This window comes from Chiloscyllium plagiosum, unplaced genomic scaffold (assembly GCF_037043375.1).
Source record: "Chiloscyllium plagiosum isolate Xiang-an unplaced genomic scaffold, Cpla_swu_hap1 HiC_scaffold_17, whole genome shotgun sequence".
NCBI classification, from domain to species: Eukaryota; Metazoa; Chordata; class Chondrichthyes; order Orectolobiformes; family Hemiscylliidae; genus Chiloscyllium; species Chiloscyllium plagiosum.
Window position 1 is genome coordinate 74,390,991 of NW_028270155.1, and position 26,492 is coordinate 74,417,482.

Consider the following 26,492-nt stretch of genomic DNA (forward strand, 5'->3'; position numbering starts at 1 on the left):
TGGAATGTGCCAAGTTAGCTCAGTGACCGGTAAATGGTCAATGATTAGAAAGTGATTTCCAGTGGCATTCAAACAGGATTCAGTTTGCTGTCTCATAATCCATTAGCAACTCGGACTTAAATCTGAGTGGCAGGATTGGAAAATCTGCAATGACACAAAAATTGGCTGGATAGGTAATGAGATAGCTGGTGACTGGAAAAGGAGCACACGGTGTCCACCAACACGCTGGAGTTGTTCAGGGAGAGGTGGACACTGTGGGGAGAGGAATGCATTGCATTATTTCCCCCTCCAACTCTATTTTTATTTAATCCTGACCCTCCCCTTCACTGTTTGCCCTTTGATGTGAAGGGCACTGCTTGTCACAGGCCACGCGGGTGTTTTCTTTCTTCCTGGTGATGGAAATTTGAATAAAATTCGTGCACCTTGTCTTTCACTGTGTCTCACACCTGCGCACGCACACACAGGGGTGCCAGGGAAAAAATAAGCACTACCACAGTTAGGCAGTAGTGTGGGGGGTTAAAAAAACAGTATCAGACAAAAAAAAAACATGATGAGCTGAATGGCCTTTCTATGCCATAACAATTCTATTATTTTTCACTCCTGTTAACCAACCCAGGTTAACTAGTGCCTTCAGAGTCAGGCTTTTTGCTTTGTAACAAAAAGCCAAACTTGCATCAGGAAAAGGTACAAAAGCAACTCGACACTCATAACTGATTTCTGCCTAGTTAGTCAACCCCACAGGCCAGAGCAGTACAGTTTTGGCACATGGCCTGCAATGTGAAAAAATCTGCCAGGTTTCAATTCCTTAATCATTACTTACAACATCTCAAATGCACTATAGCTAAGTTTGCAGATAACACAAAAAATAAATTGGAAGGGCAGTAGTGAGGATAGTGTTTGCAGAGGGAGATAAAAAACTTGTGAGCGCAAAAACTTGGCAGATAGAATATAATGTGGGAAATTAGCCATACAAGAAAAACTATTTACGTCCAGCAGAGTGAAAGATCAGAGGACTCACTAAAAAATGAAATATTGTCATCTTTTGATCTGATGAGGAATAGATTTTTCTGAAAGCAAACTGGTCATTCTTGGTCAGCAGTAACTCATCTCTTTGTTAAATAGACTTCAGAGACTCTGCTGCTGCTGAAGTACAAAAACTGAGAAATGTTTTCAAATAGAACAAATGCTGAATGAGTGCAGGCAATTGAATCAACAAGTTCACTTTAAGAAGTGGTAGCTGGAGGATTAATTGGGTTCATTCCTTACAAGAATGTCCCAAAAACAGCAGCTCTAAAGAAAGTGATGATTGCCCTAATTCCTCTACTATGAAAAAAAAGCCTAATGGTCAAATTGCAAGCCTTAAACTATTTGGAGGAAAACAAAGCCTATCCTGAGAATGCATCATAATAAGTTTCCAGAGCTAGACAAAGACAAACTCAGGTCAGCTCTGTAAGGACGCAACTTGTCCTCATAGGAAACCTTGGAAGATTTGCCATTTATGAATGGTGATGAAGTGCCTTACATGCCAGAGACTAAAAGCATAAATGGAAAATGATGCCACTTCACATCTTAAAGAGCATCCATCAGAACAAAGAAGAGGTCTTGCCAAAACTATATAAGGCACCAGTTCGAGCACAGCTAGAACACTGAAGAGTTTTTTAATGCCTTATCTAAGGAAAGATATACTTGCATCGGCAACAGTCCAGTCAGTTCACATGGCAGATAGCAGGTATGGTGGGACTGTCTAAGGACAGGACTTGTACTCATTGAAGTTTAGAAGAATAAGAAGTAATCTCTTGAAACAAAGTTCTTGGAGGACCTTCCAGGTAGATGCAGAGAGTTTGTTTCCCATTTGGCAGAATTTAGGACAGAGAGGAAGAGGAACTTCTTGAGGTTAGAGAAAGTGTGGAATTCCTTACTATAGAGGGCTGTCAAGTCTGGGAAGTATATTCCAGATGAATGCTCAGATTTTTAATCAATAAAAGGTATTCAGGAGTTTCTGGAGAGAAGAAAAAAGTGGAGCTAAGGACGATCATGTCAGACATGATCTTACCAAATGACAAAGCAGACTCAATGGGGCCAAATGGCCTAAATCTCTCCTATTTTTATTGTACAGCAAATAGTACTGAGAGTCTGTTGGATGAGGACGACATTACATTCAGCTTTACAAGAGTTTGGTGACGCTTTCTTTAGTGGTACTAGGAGAACCCATGGCCTGGTACAGTGAGAAGAAAACTGAAGCAACGTTTTTCTTATTTTTCAAGATCGAGTTCTCCCAGATCCTCAACAACATAACTTAGGCCATCCTCAAAATGCATGCGATGTCTCTCACCAACACATTTGGCAATCGAATAACGTTTTTCTCAAGGCAACATAAGAAATGGGAAAACTAATCTGCACCCCTTCCTCAAAAGTACATTGAAGGTTGCAGCTCCAGGAGATTCCAGTGTTCAGCAGTCAGCTGCCACGAGCCTAAATCCAGGCTTGTCAAGGAAGAGTTGAACATGTTTCACTGCATGTGGCGTGCGTGTTGTAGACTCTGGATGTCTGTTATCGGAAATTCTCCATGTCAAACACCCCTCACCCGGATGAGTAGACCAAGAGAGGAAAAACTCAGGCAGCAACGTAGCAGGTGGACTTTGGGATGGATCGTGAATGAGATCACTGTATGGAAGGATCAGATTGAGGCAGATAATGCTGAACAATTAACACAGGCTGGTTCTGAGCATGCTTTTGCAGCAAGTTTTAGGTGAGAGTTCATCCCCCAATTATAGTAAAAATAAGTCAAATGTGAACTGCTTAAAATTAAAAGTACAGATTGACGGATTAATGAATTATTCTGTTAAAAAGATGGATAATCAGATTCAGAACCAACCAGGGTTATACCATGAACACATTCCTAAACTTTAGTGTCTAAAGGCAATAAACAAAGAGGAGGTTGCTGCATGACATGGGTTTTAATGCATTAACTACAATATGCTTACATACAAGAGTGTTAAGTGGCAGAACTAGAGCCAAGGAAACTACAAAGACTACAAAATACAACACATGGACCAATACATTTACAAAACAACATTCAAAATCCTTACAAAATGGCCTGTATTGGTCCTTGGTTTCTTTTTTACAAACTTAATCGACTCCGTGCCGCAAAACTGGCTCTTTTTATCCCACAATTTACAGAATTCAGGGAGAACCTCTTGTTTTCCTTCGCATTAACATGGTGTATGCTGCACTCAGCCTGGGACACACCCTTTTGGCTTATGGACAGAAGGAGCTGCTCATCTTAAAGACCAAAACTTCAGAAACTTAAAATAAAAACTTCTTTTGCAAACCATACTGCATCTCCATACCACTCTGGAGAATATTTTCTTTACATATATTAGAAAGAGGACAAATAAAAATTGATATTGCTCTTCAGCAAACCCCTCAACCACCTCCAAAATCAAAACTGGGAAAATTGCATCGAATAAAGAGCAGCTCCTGGACAAATTTGGGACGTGGCTGGAGTTTTGGACAGTGGGGTGAGGCGCGGGGCAATCTGTCCCAGACATGCTTCAATTGTCATCAGCTGCCAACAGGAATAATTGGGTAAAAGTCAGTTTAATACAATTTGCACAGATGGAGATAGTCCAGTTTAAGGTTGCACTCCCTTTTATTTACATTGTTTTTTTTATATCATTTCAAATGATATTCACAGCATTTGTTTTTTTTTGGCCAAGTGACAAATGAAAAATAAAACATGTCCAACATGAAGTCAGTGCTTCACTGACTACTGTTCCTATGTCTGACTCATGCAGCTGACTGCATCGGATTGGAAGAACCAACAAGTTACACGACCAATGTCAGTTTCAAGAAAAACACAGGCTGCCCATCACTCTTTTCCATGTTGCATGTCCAAGATGGCGTTTCTTCATTGTTTTAACTGGCGCCAGTGCCTTCCATTACTTGTTGTGCCTGTTTCTGTCCCATACAGCACTGAGCTACAGACTGGAACAACCTGCAAAACACACAGCAGCCAAGCATTATGCAGAGGTTACTGACAAATCCCAAAAAAAGAGTGACCGCAGGAAAATGCTTTACAGCCAATGAAGCACTTCTGAAGTGTAGTCAATATTGGAAATGGGGCAACCATTTAAATGCACAGCAAGATCCAAAAAAGCTTTCCTCCACCCCCCCCCGAAACAAATGAAAAAAATGTGTTAATTGGGGGGCTTACACCAGAAGACCCCTGCCATGTTTCTTTAAATAGTGCCACAGGAATGCCTGCATTCATCTAGAAGACCAGACAGGGTTCTGGGTTAAAATCGGAGCTAAAAGGTGACGTCTCTGACGGTGCAGCAGTTTCTCAGTACCATACTGGAGAGTCAGCCTTGATTATGCGCCCGTATCTCTGTTGTGGGACCTGAACCCATAACTGCAGACTGAGGAGTCCTGTCACACCACCAATGTATGTGCATGTGTAAAGCTACTGATCAGCAATGTACATTTCATACAGCATTACAATATTTAACAGGTCATAACGCGGGGGTAGTGCCATACGAGCAGTTCACAGGTTTGAGAGATACAGTAACAGCCCAATACTTGGGTAGGAGTGTAGTAGTAACAGGCTATACAGTATAATCTCTGGGCCAGTTTGCTTGGAACAAATGAAAACCATTGACCAAGGTTCCTGCTCTTCAATGTTAACTCAGGGAAGTTGTGTGTGTGCAAAACAACCAGGGACCAAGGCCAATGCCCCTAACGCTGGGTCACACGGAATGGAATTTTTCCACTCATTATTTTAGTCAGTCAAATGAACAGTTGAAGAGAAAAACAGAAATACAATATTCTTTTAAGATTACCAATTCACTGAACTGACTTTTCAAACATGCAGTTTGGCATTTCAACAGTTGAGGAGGAAAGGAAACATTTGGAAAGGTCAGAAGGAAAACTGGACCAGAATGAGAACCTGCGAGGAAGTAAACCCATCACAAAGTGTTGAACAGTCCGGCTGCTCTACCTGCACAGTGCTCCTCAGCGCTGCGCGGACACTCTCAGCGCTTCTGCAGGCAGCCTGATGCTTGAAACAAGAAAATTCTCAACTAAATACTAGTTTGGTTCAAGAGCATACCTGGGGCTCGGGTCAGATATTTGGAGAGAGGTATAAGCTGCAACCTACAGAAGCAAAAGACAAACTCTCTCAATAATAACGAAAGATCTGACATCAGAGGAGGATTCAAGGAAATAACAATGCAACCCGAAACACTTACTTTTCAATCTCAGGAGCACAGTGGACAAACTCGTGGTTCCAGAATTTGAAGGCGGGGTTTTTAATCAGCTCAATGAAGGTGATGAGGAGCCCCCATGGGTGAGGCCTGTTTACAATCAGCCTCTCCAACAGCACCCTGACAGGAAGTGAAAAGCAGCAGAGTCACAATTCAGGCTCGTGACTTTCATAGCTTCTTAAAAATGGTTGTTTGAATCAGGTCAGGAAATGCAGATAGCAAAATCTTACTTGTTAACGATAACATTTTGCATATTAAACTCAAAAACTATGCAGGCCGTAGCTGCTTTCTGTAAAAATTGTTACTTTGCATTCCAATTAAATTTGATCTCTCTTTGGTTATGATTTGATCTCTACCTGCAATACTGACAACCCAAGTTCAGGATCAATGTGCTGCAGTGTACCAAAGAGAGGCTTACAATCCATTCCAAACCATAATTTAAAATAAAAGAGATCACATGATTGGGCAGCATGAACTGAAGACAAAGATGCAGAAGTCAGGGCTGGGGGAACCTTGCTCGCTTCTCACCTGGTGATCTGCTCCTGGATAGCTTCTGTGTTGGCTTCAGCAAACAGATACAGCATAGTGCAGCTGAAATAGTGAGTGTGGCTGTTTGGGTAACGCAACTGATTGGCAATCGCATTCAGGAACAAGTACCGACCTGAAACGTGGGAAACAAGAGAGTGATTATCCCGGGTGCTCAGGAGATGGGCAATTTAAAACCTGACTGTACAATACTTCTCCAAAGATGAACAAAACATCGCCATTGTTGTGTTTGCCTAACACACCGGCATTTTAATTCCCCAGCGAGCCGAATGAGTGCAATAATCTGGCTTGATTATTGAATGGCGTCTTTCAAAAAGCAGTTCTGATTCAGAACGAGTTGAATCATTCCCCCGTGTCACCATCGTACCAAATGTTTGTTTCAAGGTGATACTAACCAACTCCTAGCTGAGCGGCCACTATCGATAGTGGTAGTTCTCTGGGGAATAGAGCACAAGGAGGAAAACAGATCCCCTGGGTTATAGCAGTTTTCATTTTCTAGGATACATGCTATGGGCTAGAGGGGGCCAGGAAGCTTCTCTCCCAAAGGTGCACACACATGCTGGGTTTCACAGGATGGAAGGTGGCCAGTTTTCAAGGTGTCGGGTCACCAGTAGGACTAGTTTTACCAGGGAATGGACAAATCCACATGCAGATTCTCTGGACGGAGCCACAAGTTGTCACAACAACAGCTTGCAGTGTGACAAGCAGGCAAAATGATCACCACTGGTCAGGTCACAAACATTTACTAGCAACATGGCAAAAACAGAATTCTGCATAGTGTCTTTAAGACATGAAAACTCTCCCAGAGACAATGATGGAAACAGGATTCCTTTTTGAGGTGATGAATAAAAGGAGAATGTGTGAGAATGGAAGAGATTTCAGAGGGCCAGGACGGGTACAATACTTCACAAACAGATTTTTCCACTCTCTAACCAACAAGCTGAAGCCAACTACAGCGTTTCTACTACAGCCCGAGCAGGGATCAGTTGAGCAACGCTTAGAAAACAAGCCAGAGGGTTTCCTATTGAAAAGATTGGCACTCCTCTCGATCTTCGTTAAGAAATAAAGGATGTTGAACAAAAACAGCAGATTCTAAAGTGTAAAAGCAGACTGGTGCCTTACCTTCTGTGTCAAGGTCGACAGCCAGGTTCTGGAAGATGTCCATGTGGGCAGAGTGTGTGATCGTGCTCATGGATGGTGTGCTGCCCTTGTTATGGATGTGAGCAATCGCCTGCGTCCCCACATACAACACCAGGGCATTTATTAGCTGGATGTTATACCGATTACCAGGTTCGTTTGATACCTGTAATAGAAAGAAAGGAGTGACTCCATTCTCCACAGAAATGTACTGCCCTAGAGCATGGAATACACAAACCAATGGCAACTGAACACTGACCAAAACAAGTGGATATGATTAATTGTCCACTTTCCTAGTCAAGATAAAGTCAAAGTGTAGCACCTCTTTTCCTGCCTCAATGCTGATCTGCTATTTGGCTAGGAAACTAATGTGTATTCACTCAATGAGACAACGAAGGAAGTTAGTCTAATTTTATTCCCCCCCCCCCCCCCCAATCGGTTCTGAAACATTGAACAAGTGGGCACTGCTGTGACTGACACAGCCAGCAGCAGTCCAGACTGTACAACATACTGGACTGTGTTCAGCACAGACGGCCTGAATGATCTGCTGTCTCCGATTCGGACCCAATGCCAACCTCAGTCTGGTCACCAACAATCAGCAAACCGGAGAAGCAGAACGCAATACAACCAATGAACATTCTAGTATCTTCCATCAGGCATGACATTTTACCTGCCGGGGTTACAGCGCATGAAGTGTTACATCTGCCAAACGACTTTTGTAATGATTGCAACTGTCAGGTGAGCAGAGGAAACGGTAGCAAGGAGTGGGCTGAAAAACCGACAGACCCCGAGCCAAGTCACACTGCAATAATGAGAAGACACCCCATAATCCAGCTGGCACTGTTTCCGTCCACGGTTAGCATTTCCCTCATTATTTCAGTCACTGCTGGAGAGATGGTCCAGTCAGGAATACAAGGCTTGGGAGCTGTCCAGACGGTTCTTGCTGGTTAATTTCCAGTTTAAATAGAAAACAACAGGCTATTTTTATAGAAGATTGCAAAGGAAATCTTGTGGGTGTCAGGAAAAAAAAAAGTCTGCTGGATGGGTTCAAGCAAAAGCTTCATTCAGCCCAGCCAGAAATGTTGCCATAAAGTTATGCACATTTTCCAAGCTCTAAGTTTGCAACTGGATATGACAAAGACCTCCATTACATCGATGTTAAAAAAAAGTGTATGCAGAATCTAGCAACATGGAGAAACACAAACTTCAGAATTATTGTGGATGCATCATTAAAGTCTGTGGCTGGTCCTGTAGCCATTTCCCTTGGAAAGGGGGAGTGCCTACTTTCAGACAACTCCTTCCTATCTCTCCTGGATCATGACTCCACCAGTGAGCATCAAGCCATTGTGTTCAGGGCTGTCATGGACCTCCTTTTTGGGGGATCTCCCCCTCAGTTCCTAAACCCCACACCACCTGTTTCTACCTCTTGTCAAAAAAATCAATTGAAAGGAACTGCCTTGGCAGACCCACTGCTTTGCCCACCCGACTGGGCTCATGTCTTCCCCAATCGTTGTCCAGACTCTCAACCATGTCTAGCCCCACCATCACCAGTAATCCACCCCCCCCACTCCAATCTAACTCCAGTCCCCTCCCACAATCCTTTCCATGAAATCACAAGACATAAAAAAAAACAATAGGCCACTGAGCCCAGCGTCTGCTCCCCATCCAAGGTGATTATGGCTGACCTAATAATCGTTTTTTTCTGACTTTTCTCCCTTACTGATTAAAGATCGGTCCATCTCAGCCTTGACAGTCCTACGCAGTAAAGAATTCCACAGTTTCACTCTGTTCAGGGAGGAAATTTTTCCTCATCTCTGCCTTAAATGGACAGCCCTTATTCTGAGATCTGGTCAGAGACTCTCCCACAAGGGGGAGAAACCTTACCTACCCTGTCAAGGTCACTAAGAATATTGTATGTTTTGATAGGTTGATTTCATTCTCCTAAACTCAGAACAGGCCTAACATACCCAACCTCTCCTTCATACCCAGGATCAACTCGAACCTTTTGTGAATGGCCCTCCCTCTTAATGCCAGTATATTTTTCCCTAGGTAAGGGAACCAAAACTGTTCACAGTATTCCAGCTGTGGTCTAACAGGCACCTTGTATAGTTTGGCAAGACTTCTCTATTTTTACACTCTCTCCTATTCATACAAGTTGCTAACTTTTGTGATTCGTGCACAACGGCCGTCCAATTCCTGCAGTCACTATGTTTTAATAATAGATGCTCTGTTCTTCCTGACAATCCTAATTTTTCCCACATTATATTCCATCTGCCAAAAGATCATTTTGTCCACTCCCCTGACCTACAGCCTCTCTACAGACTGCGTCATCCTCACCATTTGCCCCTCCACCTATTCTGTTTGTATCATCCACAAATTTGGCGATAAGACATTCACTTCCTTCATCCAAGTCATTATCTGTTGTGAATAATTATAGCTGCAGCCAAGACCCCTTAGCCACTTCACTAGTTACAGACTGCCAACTGAACTTGTCCCTTAATTCCATTCTGTCTTCTACTAGTTACGCAGTTCTCCATTCATGCTAATATACTACAGTAAAATTATCCAACACCCATGGGACCAGCAGTATGCAATGTTACGACAACACCTTCCTAACAGCAGATTGATCAAATATTTCAGATAATCAAGAGGAATGTATTATCGCAGTAAACCCTGACCAGGTCATGTTGCAAGACATCAGCATCTCTCAAATAATTTATGTAAAGACATCAACACACCTCTGAAAATCAATGCAACAGAAACAATGTAGGAGATATACACATCACTGTTGTACTTTATTTATAAATACTCAATACATCACAGTATTGGAGGTATCTATTTTTTGCCAGTTTATCAAGAGTGCTGGTTAAAACAAAGTTTGCCATCCCCCCCAAGATAATAGGCTCTTAAATTATCCTAATGTGTGACACCTCATTGAAGGCCTTTTGGAAATCCAAATCTCCCACTTTACTGGTTATCTTCCTGCTTGTTCCCTCTTCAAAACACATTTTCCCCTTCACAAAGCCATGCTGACTCTGCTAGATTATTTCAGAATATTATGTTATTACATGCTTTACAACAGATATCGGTCTATAGTTACCAGACTTTTTAAATAAAAGTGCCACACTTCAATTTTCCAATCTCTGGGACTTTACAGAATTTCAGGATTCTTGAAAAGATTACTCCCAGTTCATCCACAATCTCCACAGCTATTTCTTTTAAAATCCTCAGAGGCAACCCATCAAATTCAGGGCAACTATTGGCCTTTAGCTCCATGAGCTTGCCCAGTACTACTTCATTAACGATAGTTATTGCGTTTCATACTTTCTAATTAGCTTTCAAGTTTACTTCTTCTCTCAATTTTTCAAAGTCATCTTTTGAAAGCTTTCAAAACTTCCCCACTCCTTTCACTGACCATGCCACACTGTTAGACATTTTCCTTTTGACTTTGCACAATCCTGAACTTGCCTGGTTAACGATGGTTAGTTTGTCCCTTTCCAGAATGCTCCTTCCTCACTGGGATATGGTCACAGAGAGATGAACTATTTTCTTCACTGTCTTTTCTGATTTCCCAGTCTATTCCAGCCAATCTGCCCTTATAGACCATTGTAACTCCCTTATTGAAGTTTAGCGTGGCCGCTTTCAACGCAAAGCTCTCACTCAAGTGGAATGTTAAATTCAACCAAGTTATGGTTACCTTTAGGGAAGAGTGCCACACAGCTGGGAAACAGACCCATCAGTCCAACCAGTCCATGTGAACTATAATCCCTGCAGGTGACCTACATCCCTCTAACCATTTCTTATTCATATACTTATCTAAATGTCTTTAAAATGTTGCAACTGTACCTGCATCCACCCTTTCCTCAGTTTATTCCACACATGAACCACTGTTTCTAAAAAGAAAACTGCCCCCTAATGTTTTTAAATCTTTCTCCTTTCACCTTAAATATATAACCCCCAGTCTTGAAATCCCCCACCCGAGGGAAAAGACTCCAGCGTTCATCTTATGATTTTATAAACCTCTGTAAAGATCACCCCTCAAAATCTCCCATGCTCCAGTGAAAAAAGTCCCAGCCTCTCCCCATAACTCAAACCCTCCATTCCGAGCAACATCCTGGTAAGTCTCTTCTGAACCCTCTAGTAACTTCAAAATATCTTTCCAATAACAGGGAGACCAGAACTAAGTCCAGAAGAGGCCTCATCGCCTTGTTCAAACTCAACATAGCATCCTAACTCCTATACCCAAAAGCTCCAAATGCAAAACTTCAAGGAATTACATACCTGAACCCCTAGGTGTCTCTGTTCTACAACACTACCCAAGGCCCTGCTTACAATTTTGTAAGTCAGGCCTTTGTTTTACCAAAACACAATATCTTTGACCTTTGTTATCATTTAGTATAGCGCGGCAGAGAAGCCAGAGGCCAAATGGAACTTGGAAACAGTTGAACATCAGGTAATTGGAGGGTAATTCTGTAAGAACTTGGAATACACGAGAAGTAATCAGTGTAGTTGGAAATTTTCCGAGGAGTGTGAAATATAACTGATGAGAAAAGTGGTCTTTAACAATCTCCCCTGAACTTTTCAGCAATACAAGATCATTTCTTCTCCTGTTCCATTCTAAAGATGACTCAGACTGAACTGGAAAACTTAACTGTTTCTCTTTGCACAGGTGGTGCCAGAGCTGCTGAGTTTCTCCAGCACTTTATTCCTGTTCCATGATGAACTACAGCTTCTAGTAGTTGAAACAGTTTCAGTCATTTCCTTAGTGAGCAAGCTGGGTGCACATGGTCAGAGCAAGTGATTTAAAAACCCACAGTAAAACTCCTTGCTATATTGCTATTCATACACTGAACTATTAAGCAATAATGCTGGGAAGCTGAATTGGCTCATTTGACACCTTACACCAGATTATATTTCCTCCTATTCAAACTTTGTTACAGTAGATTTTCTTTACAACCAATCAAGCGAACTGCACAGACCAAATCTACCCTGAAGAAACTCTGGTTTGTTGGTTTTTAAAGCAGGTGGGCAGGGTGAGTTTCTTAGAACATACAGCAATACAGCACAGAAACAGGCCCCTCCAAACCTGCACCGCCACATTTTGCCCTTCCATACTAAAAAACTGTCTTCACTTCCAGAATCCATATCCCTCTGTTCCCTTCCTATTCGTGTATTCATCCAGGTGCTTCTTGAATGCTGCTACAGTGTCTGATTCCCCACCACCTCCTCTGGCAGCGCGGCCAGGCACTCATCACCCTTCGTGTGAAAACCTAGCCTTTCACATCTCTTTTAAACTTTCCCCCTCCACCCTGAATCCGTGCCCCCCCCTAGTAACTGACCCCCCCTCACCCTGGGAAAAAGCCTCATACTTTCCACGGCATTCACTAAATTATAAAAACAGTGCTATTATAAACTGACCCTCAACTTCCTGTGTTCCAGTGAAAACAAACCCAGTCTATCCACCTTTCTTCATAGCTAAAATGCCCCATACCAGGCAACATTCCAGAAAGCCTTTTCTGTACTCTCTCCAAAGCACCCACATTCTTCAGTGGTGACCAATACTGTATGCAATATTCCAAGTGTGGCCTAAAGTTCTATAAAGCTGCAGCATAACTTGCCTATCCTTATATGCAATGTCCCTTCCAGTGAAGGCAAGCATGCCATAGGCATATTTCCCTACCTACCTGTGCTACCACCTTTGGTGATGCGTGGACCTGCACACCCAGATCCCTCTGCATATGAATACTCCCTCAGCATTCTGCGATTCACTGTATAACTTCCACCTGTTCTTGACCTTCCAAAACGTATCATCTCACATTTGTCCAGATTAATTTCCGACTGCTACTTTTCTGCCCATGCCCTCATCTGAGCGATATCCTGCTATGTCCTCTGACAATCTTCCTCACTACGTGCAACTCCACCAAACTTTGTATCATCCGCAAACACACTACTTAGATCGGCCACATTTCCCTCCAAAATGAGCCACAAACAAATTCTTAGCACTAACCTCTGTGGAACAATGGTCACAACTCTCCATCCCAAAAAGCATTCTTCCACCACTACCTTCTATGTCCTACGACTAAGCCAGTTCTGTATCCATCTTGCCAAACCACCCCTAATACAAGGTGACTTCACCTTTTGCATCAGTCTGTCATGAGGGACCTTGTCAAGGCTTTAATGAAGTCCATATAGAGAAAATCAACTGCTTTTCCCTCAATCACCTTTGTCACCTCCTCAAAAACATTCGATCAAGTTAGTGAGGCACAAACTCCCCCGCACAAAACCATGCTGTCTGTCTATAACTCCATTTACCTCGAAATGCATATAGATCTTGTCCCAGAGAACCTATTCCAATAATTTCCCTACCACCAGCACGAGAGTCACAGGTAATTTCCAGGATTATCCCTGCTACCCTTCTTAAACAATGGGATAACATTGGCTATTCTCCAGTTATCTGGGACCTCAGTTGCGGCCAAAGATAATACAAAAAGGTCTGTCAACACAACAGGAATTTGTTCTCTTGCCCCTATCAATATTCTGGGAGAGATCTCATCAGTACTGGGGGACTTATCTACCTTAATATGATAAAATCAGCTCCCTGATTCCGTACCCTCCCCAAGTGTGATTATGTTGACTTTGACAACCTTTAGTCATCCAGTAACGCCAGCCTGGATTGATCATAATGTAATGAACAAAGACTTACTGCATGCTCATGTCTATAGCATCACATTTATATCTGTATAATTTCTATCCGAAAAGCCAAAGAGGTCACATTCTGTAGCAGTAAGAATTCAATAATTAGTTAAAAAAAAAGATGTAATTACCCTTGTCCTGCTCACCTGCAGGTTACTGCGCAACTCTGAGAGAAAGGTGACCGGTGACCGCGTCTTCAAATAGGAATCCAAGTCCTTCTTAAACTGAGGTGGCATCACTCCTGTGAAGTTGGTCAATATCCGAGGAGCAATGTTGATTTCACTCAGCATATCCACCTGCCACACGGCGTAAACACAGAGTCAGCAGGGTGATTCACAATGTGCCTAGTCGTAACCACCTATTAAACACAGACATCTGCCCTCCCGCTCCTACAGAAACAAACCAGCATGGACTTACTCACCCACATACAGATTTTAAAAAAAGACAAGTGAGAACTGCAGCAAATCAAACAACAGAAAATACTCAAGCGTCAAGGCCAGCCAGCCAGCATTTTAAAAACGAAACAGCAGGTCGGTGCCCCTGGTGGGGCGAGTCTCATTTTGACTGAAGCTTCAATGTCAAATCTTCCATTTCAGGGGAAAATCATGACTTGCACATTTTTTGCTTTCACTTAAATTTATGCATTGCAATGGCAACATTCTATAAACTGGGAAGGCTTATGAGATGTTCGTGGGGACTGGTATTTATTGCCCATTCCTTGTTGCCCTCTGGAAGCTGGTGGGAGCTACCTTCTTGAACCACAGCAGTTCATGTGCTGTAGGTAGACCCAAAATGCCACAAGGGAGCAAGTTCCAACATTTTCACCAAGTGACACTGAAGGAATGAGGATATATTTCTGGATGGTGTGGGCCTTGGCGGGGAGCCTGCAGTAGGTGGCTTCCCCATTTGTCTCCTGCCTTTGTCCTTCCAGATGGCAATGGGAGTGAGTTTGGAAAGTTATGTCTATGGAGACTTGGAGAATTTCTACAGTGCATCTTGTAGATGATATATACTGCTGCTGAGCATCAGTGATGGAGGATGCAGAGATTTGCATATGTGATGCCAATCATATGATCTTGCCTTGGGCAGTGTTAGGTTAAGTGTTTTTGAAGTTATAGGTTTCATCACACTCCAGACTTGCATCTTAATAAATGACGGACAGGTTTGGATGACTCAGGAAATGAGTTACTCATTGCAAGATCCCTAGCCTCTGACCTGCTCTTGCAGCCACAGAACTCATACGGCTAGTCCTGTTCAGTTTCCAGGCAATGATAACTTCCAGGACATTCAGAGTGGTGAATTCATTGATGGCAATTTAAGGAGCGATGATTAGATGATTTGTTGGAGATGCTGATGATCCACAACTTGTGCGGCACAAATTTTACTTGCCACTTGTCAGCGCAAGTTGCTGTCTAGGTCTTGTGGCATTTGCACATAGACTGCATCAGTATCTGAGGAACCGCAGACAGTGCTGTACATTGTGTAATCAGTGAATTTCTGATGGAGGGAAGATCATTGATGAAGCAGCTGAAGATGGTTGGGCTTATGACACTACCCTGAGGAACTCCTGCAGAGATATCCCAGAGCTGCGAAGACTGACTAACAACCAAAATCTATGTGCCAGGTATCACTCCAACCAGTGCATAGCTCCCCAATAATTCCAACTGTTGTGAAATTCCAACTATTTTCACTGTAAACCACTAAAGCACAAAAGGTTCTGATGTATTATGCAGGATATATAAGCCTCTCACTACCTGTGCCAGCTCATGTTGCAAGGCATCTTTCAAGCCACATTAGGTTACTGCACAATACGGTTTACAGCGGAACCTCGGTTATCCGAATATCAATTATCCGAAGATGATCTCATGGTCCTGATAGAAGCATTACATTAAAGATGTGTTTCCAACACTGATTGCGTCTTTTGTTTACGCTGATTAAAAGTGATCTGTTTACTGAAATGCTGCTGAGAACAATCCTGGACATCAATGGGAACCCTGGCACAGTCGCCAAATGACTGACCTCCCGCCCTCTCTCTCTCCCCACACTTTCCCTGAATTCTACACCCTAAACCCCCCTTCCCCAGAAAATCTCTCCAACACTGCCCTGTACAGGGCAAAGGTGGAACTTGTTAAAAGGTTGCAGTAAAAAGTTGTGTGTGGGGCTGTACGTGCGCACACCATTTGGAGACTCAGTCCACAAAAAGGCAGTAGTCTTACTGTTGATGGCGGTGGGACTGGGGGCTCACTGGTGCAGGGGCGGACAGGGTTTTGGGGGTCTCACGCACAGTGTGCTGCTGCCTAGTCTCCTGACGGGGATCAGACTTAACAGAAAGCTCCGAGCCCCAGAGGAAAGGCATTGAATCAATTAACCGAATGAAAGAGTGCCCACCCATTTCGTTTGGATAACTGAGGTTCCCCTGTACTTAGGGAATGATGATTCCACGACCAGCTGGAACACTTATTCCCAGAGTCAACAGGTTCTCATTTGATCAGACAACACAAACCCCGAGGTGAAAATGCCATCTGGTACCTTTAGATTCGGTGTGAATGGGTCTGGCAGTCGCATGTTCCGTGGGAAGGCACTCAGGATCAGGTTTCGCAGCTGAATACAGTTTGGCGGGATCACATCGCAGAAGCCATAATGGTAGTCACAAAGGAACTCTGGAAAGTCATGCAAAAGGACAAGCAAGACACGCAGTGTACCCTGTAAAGGTAAAACAGTGATCTTAGAACCAGATTAGACACAGCAGAAACACTCTCAAGGGAACAACACGTTAGTGAAATACGAGAAATATGCTCCCATTCCAAAATGCTTCTTAACTGTTCTGGTGAAATGTGACTTTTTAAAGAGAGCAGCGTTTACAAAACTAAATCACTAAAACTAGTGGCAGTGAGATCATTGGTTTTCCTTTTGTCATGTGGTATGCACACTCACCTTGTAAAGAATTTGCATAGGTTTTGTCAACTCCACATTCCTCAAGTAAGGAGCCAGGAACTTAAACAGATCGATCAACAGCTGGGCATACATGGGCCAGCCCTGGAGGACAGAATACATTAGCCATACCTCTACATTCAACAGTTATAGAATACAAGAGTTTCTACATACATGCCTTGTAACAGGAAATTTATACTACACACAGAATAATCTCGCATAAATCTGAACTCAGCTCCACAAATCAATGTAAAAATTATCTGGGTATAATGTATGAATTAGCCAAGCTCCAAACTGGTTACCTTGTCCTTTTTACCAATGGGCATCAGGCTCAGTTAGCTAACTTCCTCAGCATTCAGCTGCAGAAGCTAGTGCAGAGATTCCAGTGGTCTAACTGAATCCTTGCTCAGATGATGATTAAAATTTGTGTACACATTGTTACTGACCAAAGAAGAGTGACAGATAAAACACTGAAAAGTTACTGCGTCACTCACTCACATTCGAATTTGCTGAATGATGCCCTCCAAGCAGCTATTATTTATCGGTGAACTTTGACAATGTGCGCTTTCTGTCTCTTAACAGCAACAGGAGGGATGTAGGTACCTTACATCTCAGCCTGTCCTCATTCACAACTTCAAGCAAGGGTAGGTGAACTTCACCCCATCCATCCCTCTCTTGCATGAAGGTCAACTGCAATATCAATATCACTGCTCCAACTGACTGCGGCCAGAGAGTTAAGCCCAGGCCTTTCCTGCTCTGCACTGCAGACACTCAGTGAAATCTAGCTACGCCTGAACACTTATTTATTGACAGAAAATGCAAAAATCTCTCTGCTGTTAGAAAAAAAGATAGTACAGAATAAACTGTAACAGCAGTCAGGCCAGGGGTACAGACACCGACAGCATTTAGCCTACCTTCTGTTGGGGTGTATGCGCCAGCATTCTCGCAATGAAGATCCGGTGGGAAATTAGTTCCAGCCAAGCATAGACAAAGCCAGGAGCTTTAGTAGGCCGCAAGATGTGAAATGTGTTGCTGCACAGAAAAAAAAGACACCGCAATTTATGTCAGAAGAGAGGAATCAGTGAGTAACAATAACTTCAAGAGCACACAGTTAGAAGATTCCCAGTAACAAGTTCTACTGTGGTTAACAAAACTATAGTTACTTTAGGAGATACAATTTAAAATTACATTCAAAAGCCATTCTAGATGATCGTTAAACATCAGATTGAAGTACGTAAGCTCTTTTAAGTCATTGGTTTGAAGCTGGGCTAACCTCATGTAAACACATCAGAGGGTTCTTTTTAACCCTTTATTAACTTTCACCCTCCAACAGTGAGGTGTTCAGCCATTCAACAGTCTCAATGTGCCAGATTAAAGACAAGCCGATAGACTGTCCCTTTTCAATTTAATTCCCTCAGGAGAACAGAGAAGCAACCCAGCCTTTTGATACCTCGTGCAATGAGTAAATAGCCACTAAATCATGGGAAACACCACTGCTGAGACGATCCCAAGCTCATTTGATCTAGTAGAATGAGAGGATGCCAAACTGATAGAGGAACCATGTCTGGTTTCCTGCATAGCGGGACAGACAGCAGCTGAAGTACACCCACTGTTACTTCAGCCAGGACTAGTTAATGGAATATAGACAAATAGTCCAACTGGAGGTCACTTAAAGGCACTATTTACACATGGTGAGACACAATTGGTATTAAGTTGTTCAAGTGATTTTTGCATTGCACAAACAGACCTCATTCCCTCAGAGCTAACTAAACCTTTACTCTACCATGTTGAATCCTTCGATTGTTCATTAGCCATTTCGGGGGAATGAGTTTTGAATTTTGGATACTGCATTGTTCCAGTAACTGAGAATTTCCCCTACAACGTTTTGACAACATGAATGAAATAGGAGGCAATGCTTCCTTTTTAAACACTTACCAGAAAGCAGTCAGTGTCTGGAAGTTGATCGTTTCCAGCACATGCTCAGGGGCATTTAGCTCTAGCAACAACATGATGAAGATTCGATGATATGGCAGCTGCTGAAATTCACTCTGACGTACTTCGTGATCTTGTAGTAGTACTCCAACAACAATCCCCAGTACCTGCACATTAGATAGCAAGCATTCAAAAACACCATCTAGCCCCAGCAAAGCTGCAATTTTGCAATGCATTGCCAGCTCCCCAGCACTCCTACTCCTTTGAGCAACTAACCATGTGTGAATATACAATGTGACAGTGAATGACTAGAAATGGTGCTCACCAGCATTGCAAACCTGGGGCAGCAGACAGTGAGGTGTAAGAACTTTGCCTCAAACTCTTCTCTCTCCAGGCAGCCAGACCAACAGCAGCTGAAGCACTACAACTGAAAGCCAACTGCCACACGCTCACTCCATACCAGCTCAAGACTGAACTTTGGACATTCAGAGCTCTAAAAGATCAAGGCTGATCAAAATGGGTAACCTGAAATCAGCTACTACCCAAAACTCATTATCATTTTAGTCAGGAGACGATGACCCAACACTTGGATTTTGACATTTCCTCAAGCTTCCTCCTCCTTTCTCTCTTTAATCCTGGCCAAAAGTTAAAATGTTTGACAATCGCAACCTGAACAGTTTAACAAATGACAGAGACCAAACATCTCTGGGACTTAAGTCATGGGTTTTTGTCTTGAGAGACACTGTAGGACCTTATTAGGGGTTTGAATGGATGTCATTTAAGGTTAACAACATCAATTCAATTACTGAATCCTCAAATGATTTTAAAAACTACTTGCTGAGTTATATTTCAGAGAGTGTGCACTGGCATGACAACCCAGCTAGGGGAATGACACTGTGAAGGTGGGAGTGGCCCTCACACACTGCCAAGTTACTAAACTTTGCGTTGGTAATACAGGGAAGTGCAGATCTGTTGGGTTGGCTTCTTCCAGGAAAGGAAGGGTGTTAATCACAGATCCGAAATTCCTGGTGGTGGCTGCAAGCAGATTTCCTTCCGTCACGAGGGCTGCAGCTAATGTATTACCAGAAGTAACAAAGAGAGCATGTGGATTAAGTAGCGGGTACAGCTATCTAACATGATAAGACAAAACATTCAATCTCATTTTATGGAACTGCCATGAACAAAGGCCAGATGAAAGGAAGGTAGTCCAATTCTCTGTGTCAACTTATACATTAAGACGAGCTCCCAAATGCTCAAAGAAAATAAATACAGCCATACTGGTCACAGGTAAATGATACAGAAACCCACTCACCTTGTTGAGAAGGTTAATTTTTGTGACTGTGTTGGTGGCCTCTCCAGAATGCTTGACCAGCAGGGCTATTAGCCTGACAAATGCATCCAGGTTGTGATAGCACTTGGCCCTGATCATCGTGGGATTGGCTGTAGGATTGTGCTGCTGCTCCTGTTGTGCACGGTAACTGATTTCAACACACATTTCAGTACATAGTCGGAAAAAGCGAGTAATCAGGTCATCGGTCTTGAGGATTCCCTGCTGGTGCATCTGCAGAGATAACAGACCATTCAACAGCCAGCAAGGCACACGAGGTCAACACTAATCTCAGCCTCACTGTTCTGCACTTTTTGCAGCTACAGAGTTTAGAATGTCATCTAGGAGTCCAAGTGAAACAGGTAGGCTGTACCAGCTCTGAAATCACCCCTCAGCTCATACAAGGGAGACAGAACACGGAACAAACATTAAATCCAAATTAAAAAAAAGAGATGAAGTAAGAAAGTCTGAGTAATGTGAAACAGCAGAAGGATTTGGTGATCTGACTTCAAAAAACAGTAAAAGCAGCACTGCCACAGGATAAGACCATAAGATGACAACCAGATTACTGGGTTCTATACTAGAGTTTAGATTAGATTTGACTAGATTCCCTACAGTGTGGAAACTGGCCCTTCGGCCCAACCAGTCCACACGACCCTCCAAAGAATAACCCACCCAGACCCATTTCCCTCTGACTAATGCACCTAACACTACGGGCAATTTAGCATGGCCAATTCACCCTGACCTGCACATCTTTGGACTGTGGGAGGAAGCCAGAGCACCCAGAGGAAACCCACGCAGACACGGGGAGAATGTGCAAACTCCACACAGACAGTAGTCCAGAACTGGAATCGAACCTGGGACCTGGTGCTGAGAGGCAGCAGTGCTAACCACTGAGCCACCGTGCTAGAAAACAAAAGCTGAGATATAATAGTGAATCTATGACCTCAAACTCAAGTCCACAGTTGGTCTTTAAAACCAAGACTGGGTTTAAAGTCTTGGGTTCCCTGATTTAAAGGAAGATGTGGGTGCAGCAAAAGATGCATGGAGTCCAGAGAATGCCATCAACTCTAAAACCGAGGCTGTTTTCATTACAAATTACAGATTTTAATGAGCTGACTTGAAATAAGTGGTTTCTAATACTAAGAAAGAGATTAACAGAGAGAAATACTGTCATAGGGTCTAGAACAAGCTAACAGAAATAAATTTAAGAAAATTAAGACAGAAAACCAGAGAAGTCTCTTTTATACAGAATTGAGGGGCTGTAGACAGCAGAATTACTGATTGAACCAGACATCCTGTCCATATTTAAGAAGTGGATTGAAGAAAATGGAGATAAAAGATACGTGAATAAAGAAACCTTATTTTGACTAATTCTTATACACAGGACAAATAGCATTAGGGACTGGTTGGACCTTCCTGTAATTTCCATGGAAGCATTTGTTTCAACGGTTAGCATTTTGGTTACTTTCCACTAGATTTAACTGCCTTTTAATGTAGCTTTTATGAGCCAGCTGTTTTCTCATTCTTGACCTTACCTGCCCAACAAAGGCAGAGAACGCTTTGGTGCTGTCCCGTCCAGCTGCTGCAGAGTGATAGAGGTTTACCCACTCTCTCAGCAGATACTCAGCTTTTTCTCGAAGACCTGGTGGGTCATCGTATTCAGAGGCCTGGGATATCCCAGAGTGCATCATAAAGTTGGGGCCACCGTGTGCGCGATCCATCATAGCTTCGTAGTTAGCTCGAAGCAAATCCATAAGCTGTGGCAATCTGTATCAGGAACACATTAGAAATAAAAAGTAAAGTTGCCGCAGAGGAAACACCATTTCTGAATTGCTTTCAAGTCCAGAGGCTTGCAGTAAACAATTACAACTGATCCAAAACTGATAATGTCCAATTTTTAACATTTTGATGCCAGTTACAATATTTAATTGTATGTTACACAGGAGGCAGAACAGGTGTATAGTAGTATTTAGACTTAGGAAAGTTTAAGACAATGAGTTAAGGTGGTATCCCATGATGGGGTGTGTCCCAGGAGTGGAGATGTAAAAAGGTGGAGCAGATGGAAGGAGACCAGAGTTGGAAGAGAAGTATTCGACCAACAGAATTGAGATTGGCTGAGGTCTTTTTGAAATTGACTGGGTCTCATTGACAGACAGGAGGTGAAATTTAGGAGGCCAACTAGTGGGAACGCATTAACTGCAGCACACCTTTTCATGTACCAATAAATTATGTAGGTATTTAAGCCAATGTGGTATATTCCTAAAGCTGTTATTGCAAACTACAATTATTTTTCAAAGTCTTGGATAATGTTTCACTAAAAACTAATTATCCCTGGTCAAACTTCTTCTGGGATTAGTTAATAACATAACTTAGGAAAACAAACTGCATAGAACTCAAACCAAAAGAGAAAATGCTGGAAAATCTCAGCAGGTCTGGCAGCATCTGTAAGGAGAGAAAAGAGCTGACGTTTCGAGTCTAACTGACCCTTTACCAAAGCTTTGACAAAGGGTCAGTTAAACTCGAAACGTCAGCTCTTTTCTCTCCTTATAGATGCTGCCAGACCTGCTGAGATTTTCCAGCATTTTCTCTTTTGGTTTCAGATTCCAGCATCCGCAGTAATTTGCTTTTTTTTGCATAGAACTCAAATTCTGCGCAAAGGGATTATGAACTGATAAGTTTATTTCTGTGCTGCCCCAGTATTCAGTGCTTAACAATGCCAAGGGCTCTTATGACAATGGCTATTCTTGTGTGAACTCTGGTAACGCTTCAGCAGGTTAACTGCATAGCAAAGGTATCACATGTAAGCCAAATGGTACATTCATGCAGGAGCTAGTTTTTTAAAGATCTAAGTTAATGGCTGCACTGAATCAACAGAACAGTGTACCACAGAGCACCATAGATTCCCTACAGTGTGTAAACAGACCACTTGGCCCAACAAGTCCACACCGATCCTCTGAAGAGTATCCCACCCAGACCCATTCCCCTGCCCTGCATTTCCCATGGTTAACCTACACATCTCTTGAGTACGAAGGGCAATTTAGTATAGCTAATTCACCTAATCTGCACATCTCTGGACAGTGGGAGGAAACTGGAGCACCCGGAGAAAACTCTCACAGACGTGGGGAGAATGTGCAAATTCCTCACAGACAGACAGTCACCTGAGGCTGGAATCAAACCTGGGTCTATGGTGCTGTGAGGCAGCAGTACGAAGCACTGAACCACCGTATTGTGTACAGATTCAGTAATGCTTTTGATCAAATATTATTAATCTGAAATTAATTGCTCATGATAAAAAAACCTCCTGAAGTAAATACCAGCCTATTTGGGCACGGACAGCTCTAAAAGCTTTTATTGGAACCAGGCTTCCTTCAGTTGCATAAAGATAGAACATTTATTATCATTTTGAGCCAACTTTTCAAAAGCCCCAAAACTTACCCTTCAGGTGCATTCCCTCTGGAATGAGCACTGATCCTCATAAGTGTTTCAATGGTATTGAACAGGTCGGCTTCAGTTACGTGACTAATGCTCCTCTCATCGACCAACAGAAACTTAACCAACTGCATGGCGAAGGCTACGGCCATATAGTTCAAGCCATTTTCCATTGACTGCAGGAATTAAAAACTTCATTCAATCCAAAATGTACTTCAACAACGTGCATGTCACAAGTTTACATTTTAAGGGAACAATTAAAGCGTCACAATTCAACATTCTATTTAGCTTGAATCCTGAATTCAGGTACTGAACCTGGTGACTGATTTTTTTTTTGTTAACATGTTTAAACAAAATAGCTTTGTTTCTGAAAACAAAAAAAAAGTGTCATGGAAGAGGAAATGGTCAGTCACCTACACATCTGGTCAGAGCAACAGCAGCAGAAATTACCGAAAAGGTCATTTTCACAACAAAGACCTGTGAGGCCTTAAAAGCTTCGAATAACAGAGTTTTGAATCAAACTGCAGTGAGAGGATTGATTATATTGCTACAGAAATGCAGACTGCAAAAGGTGACCAAATACACACTTTACCATCACCTTAGATAGTGAAGCAAACTGCATATTAGAGCTAGGAACGGGTTAAAGCTGGTCAATCTATTGTCAAATGTGAGAATCGTGCACAAGAAATGCTAATAAGTGTTCAGATTTTCAACATAAGGCTCAACCATTAAAAAAGCCTCTACATTGTAGGACTTAATAATAAATCCCTGAGTGTTGATAATGCTGTTGGAATAAGCAGTTGCCCAAAGGAATTAGTTTTATTTAAGATGACTGGTTCTTAGAATATCTTGGGAGCTGGACACAAGCAGTGTATTATGTCACTTCCTCTCCTCTATACCTTGCACGCCCCCCCAATACAGTCAGGTTCTGGAAATGTGAAGAAAACACCCAACTTCACTCCGTTTTCATTTTTATTTTCAACAAAAACTAAAAATCAACATGTTCACTGTCCACTGGAGTACCACCAGATGACTGGGGGGTGCCAAATGTTATTCCCTTGTTCAAACACAGAGCATTTAATAGAGAAGAGAGTGCAGAGAATAGAAAATATAAAATTCCTACAGTGTGGAAACTGACCCTATGGCCCAACAGGTCCACACCAACCCTCCGAAGAGTGTCCAACCCAAACCCACTCTCCATTATTCTACATTTACCCTGGACTAATGCACCGAACCTTCACATTCCTGAACACTATTGAGCATGGCCAATTCACCTAACCTGCACATCTTTCGGATTGTGGGAGGAAGTCGGAGGAAACCCATGCAGACATGGGGAGAATGTGCAAACTCCACAAAGACAGTCGCCAGAGGCTGGAAGCAAACCCGGGCCCCTGCCGCTGTGAGGCAACAGAGCTAACCACTGAGCCACGGTGCTCTGTGCAGTACCGCAATGCTTTTGAAGGGTGGTAGTCAAATTATTGGAGAGGGTTTATGATTACTTGGAAAACCATAGTTTGATTAGGGAGCACCAGCATGGCTTTGAGGGGGGCAGGTCATGCCTCACAAACCTTACTGAATTGAAGATGTGACAAAACATCCATGAAGGTAGACCAGTGACATGGTATATCTGGATTTTAGCAAGGTGTTTGATAAGACTCTCCATGGTAGGCTTATTTAGAAAGTAAGGAGGCATGGGACACAGGAAAATTTGACAGGATGCAGAGCTGGGCTGATAAGAGCAGTTGGGGCTCAACCTGGAAATGTGAGAAGTAATTCATTTTGGAAGATCAAATTTAAATGCAGAATATAAGGTCAAAGGCAGGATTCTTGGCAGATTGGTGAAACAGAAGGAAGGATCTTGGGGGCCACATCCATAGATCCCTCAAAGTTGCCATCCAATGTTGATAGGGTTGTTAAGAAGTGTACGGTGTGATGGCTTTCATTAGCAGGGAATTGCGTTTAAGAGCCAAGAGGTTATGCTGCAGCTCTGTAGAGCCCTGGTTAGACCACATTTGGAATAGTGTGTTCAGTTCTGGTCACCTCCTTAGAGGAAGGATGTGGAAGCTTTTGAGAGGGTGCAGAGGAGATTTACCAGGATGCTGCCTGGACTGGAGGGCATGTCTTATGAAGAAAGGTTGAGGAGCTAGGGCTTTTCACATTGGAGAGAAGGATGAGGTGACTTGATAGAGGTGTACATGATGATGAGAGGCATAGAGTGGACAGCAAGAGACATTTTCCCAGGGCGGAAATGGCTACCATGACGGGGCTAAGGTGATTGCTGGAAGGCTTATGGGAGATGTCAACAGTAGGTTCTTTACACAAAGTGTGCCGAGTGTGTGGGATGCACTGCTGACAGTGGTGGTAGAGGCAGATACATTAGGGACATTTAAGCAACTCTTGGACAGGCACATGGATGATAGTAAAATGAAGGTTATGTAGGTTAGTTTGATCTTACAGTGGGACAAAAGGTCAGCACAACAGAAGGCCAAAGGGCCTGTTCTGTGCTGTACTGTTGTATGTTCAATGTTATTTAGAACATTACAGCGCAGTACAGGCCCTTCAGCCCTCAATGTTGCGCTGCCCTGTCATACTAATCTGAAGCCCATCTCACCTACACTATTCCATTCCATGTACGTCCATATGCCTGTCCAATGACGATTTTAATGCACTTAAACTTGGCGAATCTACTACCGTTGCAGGCAAAGCATTCCATACCCTTACTACTCCGAGTAAAGAAACTACCTCTGACATCTGTCTTATACCTATCTCCCCTCACTTTAAAGTTGTGTCCCCTCGTGCTTACCATTCCCATACTTGGAAAAAGGCTCTTCCTGACGACCCTATCTAACCCTCTGATTATCATGTATGTCTCTATTAAGTCACCTCTCAACCTTCTTCTCTCTAACGAGAACAGCCTCAAGGCCCTCAGTCTTTCCTCATAAGACATTCCTTCCATACCAGGCAACATCCTAGTAAATCTCCTCTGCACCCTTTCCAAAGCTTCCACATCCTTCTTATAATGCAGTGACCAGAACTGTACACAATACTCCCAAGTGTGGCCGTACCAGAGCTTTGTACAGCTGCAGCATAACCTCCTGGTTCTGGAACTCAATCCCTCTATTAATAAAGGCCAAAACACTGTATGCCTTCTTAACAACCCTGTCAATCTGGGTGGTAACTTTCAGGGATCTGTGTGCATGGACACCGAGATCTCTCTGCTCATCTGCACT

General features: G+C 42.9%; 1 protein-coding gene across 9 annotated transcripts in view; it reads right to left on the reverse strand.

The window, feature by feature from the left end:
- Positions 1-2,938: 2,938 nt before the first annotated feature.
- cnot1 (CCR4-NOT transcription complex, subunit 1) overlaps positions 2,939-26,492 on the reverse strand; it is a 159,070-nt gene continuing 135,516 nt past the window's right edge. For 5 of the 9 annotated variants that reach the window (XM_087996089.1, XM_087996088.1, XM_087996095.1 and 2 more), the window contains 12 exons: positions 23,269-23,438; positions 21,369-21,600; positions 19,816-20,064; positions 18,507-18,670; positions 17,486-17,603; positions 16,575-16,676; positions 16,170-16,343; positions 13,772-13,936; positions 6,933-7,113; positions 5,793-5,925; positions 5,250-5,384; positions 2,939-3,997 (listed from right to left, as the gene is read on the reverse strand). In XM_087996089.1, the coding sequence (XP_087852215.1) occupies positions 3,919-3,997; positions 5,250-5,384; positions 5,793-5,925; positions 6,933-7,113; positions 13,772-13,936; positions 16,170-16,343; positions 16,575-16,676; positions 17,486-17,603; positions 18,507-18,670; positions 19,816-20,064; positions 21,369-21,600; positions 23,269-23,438 (1,902 nt within the window). In that variant the 3' untranslated portion in view covers positions 2,939-3,918. Of the gene's footprint in view, positions 3,998-5,110; positions 5,155-5,249; positions 5,385-5,792; positions 5,926-6,932; positions 7,114-13,771; positions 13,937-16,169; positions 16,344-16,574; positions 16,677-17,485; positions 17,604-18,506; positions 18,671-19,815; positions 20,065-21,368; positions 21,601-23,268; positions 23,439-26,492 lie in introns of all 9 variants that reach the window. The other 4 variants (XM_087996096.1, XM_087996094.1, XM_087996091.1 and 1 more) reach the window with 2 other exon arrangements.